Source organism: Serinus canaria, chromosome 14 (assembly GCF_022539315.1).
Source record: "Serinus canaria isolate serCan28SL12 chromosome 14, serCan2020, whole genome shotgun sequence".
Classification (NCBI taxonomy): domain Eukaryota; kingdom Metazoa; phylum Chordata; class Aves; order Passeriformes; family Fringillidae; genus Serinus; species Serinus canaria.
The window spans coordinates 12244776-12254943 of NC_066328.1; the positions used below are offsets into that span (position 1 = coordinate 12244776).

Genomic DNA, 10168 nt, shown 5'->3' on the forward strand with positions numbered 1-10168 from the left:
CTCCAAAAACCAGGGCTGACTTGGGCAAATATCAAGTACCTGTGTGTAAGGCCAAGCTGGCCTCAGGGACCAGAACAAACACATCCCTTAATGCAACACAAGTTACTTCACACAGAGAAATTCACTGAGGCAACAATTACTACAAATAACATCACACACACAGCTGTATATACATTTATCCTTTTGACAAAACCAGAATGTTACAGCATTTCATTTGACATTTCTGACAGATTTCCAGTGGGATTTGGCAAATTTCTTTCCTCTTTTTGAGCTGCTAAACAGATTCACTGAAGTAGACAGCATTGGAAAGTGATGTCCCATCCAGCCCTGAAGATAAAATAGGTTTTGCAGGACTAACATAACAGGAATATTCTCCTCACCACATGTTCAGCACTGGGAGCAGACAGTGAACAACATGTTGCCAGTTTTGGGTGCTATTAGTAACGTGTGTTTGCTTTTTGTATATGAAAGCACAAAGTTCTTACTTGTGGAAGAGGTTTTATAGTGACTTCTGTGAGCCAGAGAGAAGTTTGATAAGAGGATCCACGTTTACCACTGAAAGAATTTTCTACCAAGGTTGTTGACATAGAAACCAAAGAAAGAAAGAAGGATAATTAGAGAAACCTGCAACTGCCTGTTCCAATAAGCTCTTGTCTCTCATGACCAAGGAGTAAATTGTAAAATTATGAGTTTTCTAAGAATGTATAAAAAGCATGTATGCTATAATAAAGAATTTGAAGCCTTCTGAAAATGGAGTGTGTTGCTCTGTATTGTCTCCATCTCAACTACAACACTTACCTACTGGTAAAATGTTCCATGTAGATCATTAAGCTTGGCAGTTCATGGTACTCACAAACTATTGCCCTTCCTGGAGCCCAAATATTTGGCAGAAGGTTATGAAGGGAGGTGTTTGAAACCAAAGTTCAGAGGAGGCTGTGCTTAACTCAGTCCGTGTGCAAACCTCAGCCAAGGGAATGCACTGCCCAGAGCTGGGACAGTCCGTGACAGGGAATCTGGCAGAGCTGCTGTTCTGTGCAACTGCACTTTAAACAGCCTGGCACTGCATTCTCCTCTTGCCTGAGAGGAGCAGAAGTGAGAGAGTGATATAGGGAGAGAATACAGACTGAAGCAGCAGAGACAACGAAGCTTTTATCACTCATTGGATGTGTGCCACAGACACCAATTATATACATTTGACAGCAACCATTATAATTCCAGAGTCCTTGAACAAATCACAAGCAGAAAGGTTACCTTCCTGAAAATGTTCATTGCCATTAAATAAGTGACCCAGACTAGAGGATAAAGGCAGCACTTAAGAAAAAATTTGGGGAAAGGGTAGAGATGGAGAATATTATTACATGTAGACCTGTAAAACCCCATCATTTGTTCTAAAAAAGGAATTGCAGATTCACTGCAGATACTGGATTGTAGTGTTCACTGCAGATACTGGATTACGATGTTCTGCAAGTGAAAATCCTACAGACAGCAGTGGCAAAACTGCTGAGACCAGAGACACAGATTTTTTCTCTTATGACAATGGTGAGACTTGACCAAACTTGGTGGGGTTTATGGTTTTACCCTTCAGTTTGGAAATCACAAGGCATACTTCCATATTTCTTTTAAAGTTTAGATTGCTGTGGAGGCTACTGCCAAAAAAACCTTCCATAGGTCAAACTCCACCATCACTTACACAACTTAATGACCATATCTAAGTGAAAGATTCGTATTTCATGAAAGATGCATTTCAATATCAAAGAGAGAGTTGAGCCATCTGCTAACAAGTGGGTAGCTAAGGATCCCTATAAATTTTCTCCTCTGTGAGCAATCATCCCATATATCTATCAGATGAAAACTTTTACCAAGCAACTGTACAGAAACCAAGGTCATTTTGTGTATGGCATTGTGGTATCTTCAGCATATCCAGCTATTTGGAATTCACCCTTCTAGAGAAGGTCCCAATTGACTTTAACTGTAAAAGATACAGGCAGTCAGATGGCTCTTCCTTCTTCCCCACACTGAAAGTTTATTAAGAAAGTTTATTACTAAATTTTATTGAACTCTTAATTAGGAGTTAAATCTTATTGAAAGGAACTATTTGCATAAGAACAGGGAGTCAAACACATGATTCTCAATTTCTGTTTGGGGGTTAGCTCTCTTGAAACAGCAATTTCCTGATGAGGAAAGAAAGTTTCCAGGCTCTTTCCTGCTGAAATTTCTCCTCTGCCAGAAACATGATTCAAGAAACTGGACATAGACAAACACAAAAATAAAATTTCTATCTCCGGGTCCCCTTGCAAATATCACAACACACCTTTGAAAATGTCCCTTTTTAACTCAACACAAGCAAACTATATGAAGCAAAAGAAAAAGAAGGGAGGGAGAGAGAGAGAAGAGACATTTGTCTCAGCCAATTTATTTATGGGAGCCTTTACAAAAAGAACCAGTAATAGGGGCAAAAAATACTGATGAAACAAGGCACAAAAGGCCTAAAGTTTAGTAGAATGACTCAAAGGAATACAAATGCTGTTCCCATCACAAGATGAGTTGCAATGGAGTAAGAAAGAGTCATTAGAGCTGAATGTATAAAATGAGCATCTTTTATTTTATTGTCCTAGGCTTGTGGACTTTTTGCAAGATCCAAAAGGCAAAGATATTTTAATGTACCTGTTTCTGTATTCAGAAGAGAATGCTCACAGCTCAAAGGCCACAGTTTTCTAGCTCTGAATCAGAAAGGATATCTTATAATTGCAAACATAAAAATTTAAGCTCCTTTCACTCATAAGGAGATGGACAATTTCAGAAAGCCAGACAGATTGCTAAGAGAATTCTCCCACATAGTAATTCTCTTATTAATTCAGCTGAGTTTAATAATTGAACCTTGTTCAGTTCCCAAAAGACCACACCAGAACATCCACAGAAATAAATCTTCAGTCTCAATAGTCCTGCTCAAGAAGGTGAGGCTAAAAAGCTTCATCAAAGAAATGCACTTATTTGTCATATCTGATTCAAAGCATACAAATTTAAGCAAGGAATAATACCAGATATTGTCCTTGGATGCAGTTTTTAGCCATGCCTGATCTTGGTGACTCAATCTGTCTGTTATAAAAGACATGAGCTGTTTCCAGATCCTAGGAGCAAAGCTACTGCCACTACAGCATTGGAGATGAGAACTTCTACCTTTGGGACTTGAATCCCATGGGAATCAAAAGGACAAAAACTCTGCCAGTGTCAGATCAGAAATTCTGCTGTGGGGCAGGAATTCCAGAAGTTTATTAAGTTTAGAAAAAAGAATTGTGGACAACTAGAACTATTTTTTACAAAGGCATTTTGCATTGTGCTCTCCCATTTTTTCATCTACCTTCACTCTAATCACTAAGCTCTTTCTCTGCTCAGGTTGCATATTCTGCAGAGGAAAGAGGAGCTGAGAGACTGCAATACTTCCTCTGGTTCCCCCGCAGGCTGGCAGCAGGGATCCTAAGGCAGCAGTGCAAGCCCAGCTGCATCAGCAGTTCCTCCCAGTTTGAATGCAATATAAAGATAAAAACAGATAGAGAAACCTGGTGGAGAGTTGTGGTAAGGAGGTAGGAAGGAGTGGGATGGCAGAAAGAGAAGGGATAGAATACCCAAAGTCAGGGTAGGCTCTATTTGAGAGTGGAGAGCAAGACAAAGGGGTTACAGGTATTAGAAAATGCTGTTTGTGAGACAGAAAGAAACAGAGAGACAGGATGGCAATGGTTATTTGTTGTGAATGACTAAGTATGAGTCTGAGCATTGGAAGGAAGCTATGCAAGTGTAAAATCTCCTCTTTTGGGATGCATCCCCAAAACTTTAAATATGCACACGTCCATGGAAGGGAATGACAGGACTAAGAGATGTGTGTGTAAGGACAGCCCAGTGGAGAGGCAGCAGCTCTCACAAAAGGATCTTGCCAGGGCAGCAAACACAGGAGAGAGGGGATGGAGCAGGAAGTAGGAGTGTATGTGGGAAGCTGGAGAAACAGCAGGAAAGGGGAACATAAGAGCAAGAAGGAACTGACAGAGGGGAGAGAGGGAGAGATTAAGAACTTGAAGGAGGATGTACAGTCTATTGCACAGGCACAAAAGAGAGCAGAGGGAAAGGACAGGAATGAAGAAGGGAAATACTCGTCACACAGAAAATACTCTTGATAGCATAAAAAGGCATAAAAGATGGTGAAAAAGATAATAAGAAATAGAGATGGTTGAGAAGAGAAAAAAGGAAGTGAGACGAACAAATAAAAAGAGGAAGAAAACCAAATAAGAAAGATTTTACTAGTTAACAGAAAGCATAAATCTCAGTGAAGAGATTTAAAGAAAGGGCTAGAGGACAACACACTATGGGTAGAACCAGAAATACTCTGGAGACCAGTGCTGATGATCCGTCCTTCATCTACCCTCTCCAGACCTCCCTATCAACTCTCTTTCCCAGTGCACATTTGCACCTCCAGCTACAGCCTCTTTGCCTCCCTCAGCCCTGGGCTCCAAGGATGGGCACATGCCGGGTATCAGACCTGAGGAGGGCAAGGGAAGCACAAATGGAACCATTTTCAAAGAACCTTTTGACTATCAATGCAAAAAAGGTGAAAGTGGAAGTCTCAGTGCTCAGAGCTGTGGTAGGCAGCAGGGAGGTGAGCTGCTCTGCCAGCTGCTCTCCTTACCTTGGGTGCTCATGACCGGCTGTCTGGCTGCAGCTGCTGCAGGCTGCACTCTCTACGTCGGCTCCATGCAATTGTCAGTGTCTCTCCAGGAGTCCTGGAGAGGTTATTTGTGCTCTGCAGCTGTTGAAAAGTAAAGAAAACACAAGGAGTAAAACACCCCCTGGCCCCCAAAGTACAGAAGTTTCAGGAGAATCAGGAATGAAGGAGGCTGGGGCACTGGGGGCAGAACGAGCAAAAAGCCACACAGAAAGTAAGAAAAAGTGTGTCAGAGACTGGGAGGGGCGGAGAAGGAAAATGCAAAGATCTGACAGGAAACCAGACTATAAATCTGCTTCGGGTTGAAAAAAACATGTTCTGCTCCCCAGCAATAGGGCCTGTTTGCAAATGACTCTGCAGGCAGGTGACAGCAGAGCCCTGTGGCACCAGGCAAGCAAATCAGGAGCATTGCTGCCCCTTCCCCTGGAGGAGCAGTGGGCAGAGGTGGCAGCACTACCGCCTGGCTCAGGCATAAGAAGCAGCCTGTCTCCACTGCCTCACTTCCAGCTGCACACACTGCCAGGGCATGTTTTCCTGGGGCACAAGGAGATGTGCTTAATGCCAGCCTGGCTGGTGCTGTGCCTCTCCCAGCACAGGGCAGCAGCCCTGGTGTCTCAGGGCACTTGCTGGTAGAAAGCAGGTGGGAGAGAAAAAAGAATGAAGGAACTGAAGAAAACAGAGTTTCAAGAATAACAGTTCCAGGTAGAAGGAGTTCTGGGTTTTCCCAAGATTTCAAAGGTTTTTCATTAAAGCATCTACTTTATTAATAGCTCCTTTTACTAAAAAGGTAGTCAACAAGGTTTGCTTTATGCATCAGATTATTTTACAGTTGAAGGATGCTATAAAAGATATGTTTTCCAAAGGGAGTCTTTGCTGACACAAAGAAGCTGCAGTATCTTGTATTCCTTCAATTCCAGGCTTAAGGCCAACATGCAAACCCAGCCCCTGGTGGGTCTCACAGAGGAATTTACCTCTTGCTGCAACCAGGAGCCTCCCTGCAGCCAAACCCACCAGAGCAAAGTCACCCAGTCCCTGCCCTTGTTGTTCTCTGGGTCCTGCAGGACCAGGAGTCACCACCATTTCTAGAAACATCCTTCAGTGCTCTGCCACCCTGCTGAGGGATCCTGAGCCTGAACCCCTTCTGTGGTGTGCTGGTTCTTGTACAAGGCACAGGTACAGCTCTACTCCTCACACCTGAGGTTTTACCTTTACACTGGGCAGATGTGAAGCCTCACTGCAGTCAGGTCCTGCATGTGTGAGGGACAGAGAGAACCCTTAAAGAAAGGATGAGGAATAAGGACACCAGTGTGCAAGGGTGACTGCAAAGGTCACCAGTTCAGGTATAAGTGCAAACACATCAAATTACAGGAGCAATAACAGGGGTTTCAGCAGAGTCACCCACAGGTTTTGCTATCTGGATTACCTTCTGCTACCTCATGATTTTTGCAAGGTTCAGTTTTTCTTTCAGGGTGACTAGAAAAAAACAACTATGTGTATATGGGCATGGATATATGTTTATTTCCTGAGACAAAATAACAGAAATAAAATGAGAAACACTAGAAAAATAAGCGTAAGCAACCTACAATAGATAATTTAGGAATGTGTGTGGGGGGAAAGCATAATGACAGTAGTGGAGGGAGAAAATAAGAAAGGAAAAAGTATTTGGTAGAGAATAAAGAAAAACATAACAAATGGAAAGTAAGTACAAAAGAACAGTGGAAAAACTGTCAAAGGATAGAGCAGCGTCAAAGAGCAGAATAGAGGAAGTGAGGTGATACAGTGAAAAGAAGAAATGTAAAGAAAATAGAGAAAACACATGGCTCAAAGTCTTGTTACAATAACACAGAAAGTGTTCTTACCAAACTGAAAATCTGAAGCCTGCAAAAATTGTAAGGGTGCTCTGCTCCAATCCCCCCTTATTTTTTCTCTAATTTCACATGTTTGTAACTGCACCTGGACTGGTGAGGGTCTAAGTTTATCCATGAGGATTATTTAGAAAGGGATTCTGGAAGCAATTCTAGTTCTCTATATAAAGAGCTCAAAGATAAAGCAAGGCAGTAATTTCTGTCTCCTGCTGAGCAATAGCAGAACTTGCTACCTTCCCTACCAATTTTTTTTTCCAGTGAGGACTATATTGTGATGTGTTTCTTATATTCTTGTGCAACTTTACCAAAATTCACTGCTGAACAAACTTGGAGCAGCATGTGACAAGGTGCAGGAAAACTTCCTGCTTTGAGCAGCCAAAAATCTCACCATGCAACAACTGCACAGGTGAGGTTCTGCAGTTTCTGACTGGGGGAAAGTCTGTGAAACTTTGGGTGAAAACTGTGAAATAGAGCAGTGAAACAGAACTATAAGAATCATGGCTTACAATTCTTCCATCAAAACCAATAAAAGTCACTTTTGAGTTGAGCTTTCTGCTGCTTTCACAGAGGAAGCTGATTTGTGCATGCAACAGAGGAACCATTTTAAGCACAACCAGAGAAACTAACTCTGCTGGCAGGAGGCTTTGTGACTTCACTTCAATTTTAAAATCACAGATCTTCCACACATAGTTCCTAACCTGAAAGGAAAAACATGCTAAAATTTCAAATCAAAACTCACAAAGTCTCATCACAGCTTTCTCCTTCTGTCATTGATTTCTTCAGCAAACAGGGTATCAGGCAGCACACTCTGAAACTGCCCTACAAGCAAGGGCTTAGGTATCATTTGTTCCTGTTCCTGCTTTTGCTTTGTTTAATGCTGTAGATTACAAACAGATCAAAAACTACAGTACCTGTTTTAAAGAAGATGCCACATTTCCCTGCATTAGAGTGACATCATAGAGGTGAAGCAATTATCCAGCAAAGCCTGAGAAGCTTTAAGGAATCTATCACAGAAATCAAAGAACCTAAAATTCTCATAGTCACAAAGGGTTTACTGGCAAACAGATTAGCTGAGCAGGATACAGTCATCAATCACAAAGCCACATGTAACTGAATATCAACTCTCTTTTAAAAGAATTTACAATCTTAATCCCAGTTTCCAGGTGTAAAAAATTCTCTCAAGCTATAAAAAAAGTGTTATACTGAGGCTGCAGTTCCCTGAGGCTGGCAGACTGAAGTTATGTGTTTCACACAATGCAAGTGTAGAAAATAATTATATTCTATTAGGCAACCAGAAAACATGAAAAACTTCAGATGCATCACCTAAAATACAGCAAAAAGCTGCAGAGTTTGAACCAGGGGCTTTCCTAGCCCAAATGCATGGTTTAGCAGCCTGACAGGTAGAGTTCTAAACAAGAAATATTCCTTTTTTATTCATATTTTTTGGGGGTGGGAAAACAGAATTGACTCAAAAAAAGCCTATGTCTGTCCTCTGCTTTTTTTTTATAATAATGATCATTTTAAAAATTCCACTGGAACTTTCAGTTTAGCCCGACGTCCAATTAAGGGGTAATTCTAAACAATATGGGGTTTTTTATTGGTGTTAGTTGTGGCTTTTCAGATTTCTTTCATTAAACTGGATGCAGGAAACAATAAATTGCATCTCTGTTTCAAAGGAACTCCTCTCACCGGCAAGTCCCCTGGAAGGACACCTCTGGTATGTTTGCTGTCTCCCTCTTTCCCAGAGACTTCAGAAAAAGAGGGTATATTAATTCCTCCCAGTTGGTCTAATTCTGCAGGATCTGAGCCCTGGTGGTACAACCTGAAGGAGGTTGCATTTTAAAGCCTTTGGTGGTGCTGTACCTTCCCTTCCTCCAGGCTTTTACTTTGGGTTCCTTGCATAAAAAAGCCAGCACAATTTCAAGGTTATTCTATTAGGTGATCAAACAGTGGAGAAGATTTTGAGTTTTAGATATTCCTCCCCATTTTTTGCTGGCCTCCCACACATTTTGCCCATGGGTGGCTTTCACACCAGAACATCGTTATTGGCGGCTACAGGAAAAAATTCTCTCCTTTTTCCTTCTGTCTGTCCCACAGGAATCCCATGTACTTCCTATGGGAACAAACTTCCCTTGGTGTAAGGCTCTCCTTGTACATAACAACTTCCTACAGGAGGCCTTTTTAAAGGGGTGATTCATCAGCTCTAAAACAGAGCTGAAGCTGCTGCAGAGCTTTAAATATTGCCAACTGAAGAGTTAAAAAAAAAATTAGCTTTTGGAAGTAAAAAACCACTAAAATGTCCAGCTCTTAATCTGCTCCTCCTTTTCTTCTGTTCTCTTCTTCTCCCAAGAGATCCATCCCAGCCCATGAGGAGACTGCCCTTGACTCCTTATAAGTGTAACAGTCCTGAAAATCCCTGGATACCAGAAAGGCATTTCACAAACTACTGATTTGAGAACTAATATATTGCATTTCTCCTGCATGCCTGAGCACAGCAGCACCGTATATATTGTTAACACAACCCTTCCAACTCCTTAGAGCAGAGAAACAGAAGTATTAAATATTTCCCCCGTTTTACATATTTTATGTTATCAGCCTTGCTCAACTATCCTTAGAGACTATCACTCTTACTTAAGGATGCTCACAATTTATCATTTTTCTCTGGAGATCTGACTTCCAGAACAGAAGTATTTCCCTATTCAATTCACCAGCCTGTGCATAAGCAGCTGTTAGTGTTCATCTGCCTTTTCTAGGCATTAACATCAAAAATGCCCCTTGATCTTAAAAAGTGACACACAGCGTGGTTTCTTTAACACCTTTGGGAGTAATGGTTTAAATCCAGCAGGGAAATGTTCTCATCTATAGGTTTATGATACACATTTAAACAGTGTTTCAATTGCCTCAACTATGAAATAAGATGACAGCCAAACATATATCAGAGGGGAACAGAGAACATAAAATTCCCTCTTTCATTTGACAGTGGTGGGGCTTACATGGTTTTGCACAAAATGTACAGTCCCTGTCAAGTTTGACAGTATTATGGGATCCATCCCAGTCACCTGTTAGCATATTCACCCAGAGTGGAAAATTTGGGCTTAAATCCATCCTGGGATCTGGTTCACAATCCATGGCACAAAAGACCAGTCCTCCACTAAAGCAAAGAACCCAGACCTGGGTTTTTGATAGGAAAAAGGGGAATAGCTTTAAGCTGAAAGAGGGTAGATTTAGATGGGATATTGGGAAGAAATTCCTCTCTGTGAGGGTGGTGAGGCCCTGGCTCAGGTTGTCCAGAGAAGCTGTGGCTGCCTAATCCCTGGAATTGTTCCAGACCATGTTGGGCAGGGCTTGGAGCAGCCTGGAATAGGGGGAGGTGTCTCTGCCCATGGCAGGGGTTGGAACATGATGTGCTTTAAGGTCCCCAACCCAAAGCAGTCTGGGATTCTACAGCTCTGGGATTCTATGACAGATTCTGCCCCTTCTTGAGGCCAAAGGGAGGGATGCTCCAGACTCTCTGATGCTCTCTCCAGAAGAGTTAGAGTTAATGGAGTTGTTATTCCACCTGTTCTCTTTCCCTTACATTTACATGATTCAT

The 10168-nt window shown here is 41.9% G+C and overlaps 1 protein-coding gene across 2 annotated transcripts in view; it reads right to left on the reverse strand.

The window, feature by feature from the left end:
- The window catches only part of CARD11 (caspase recruitment domain family member 11), a 44777-nt gene extending 39806 nt beyond the window's left edge, over positions 1-4971 (reverse strand). For both annotated transcript variants that reach the window (XM_030229903.2, XM_050980226.1), the window contains exon 1: positions 4676-4971. In XM_030229903.2, the coding sequence (XP_030085763.1) occupies positions 4676-4688 (13 nt within the window). In that variant the 5' untranslated portion in view covers positions 4689-4971. The remainder of the gene's footprint in view (positions 1-4675) is intronic.
- Positions 4972-10168: the final 5197 nt, after the last annotated feature.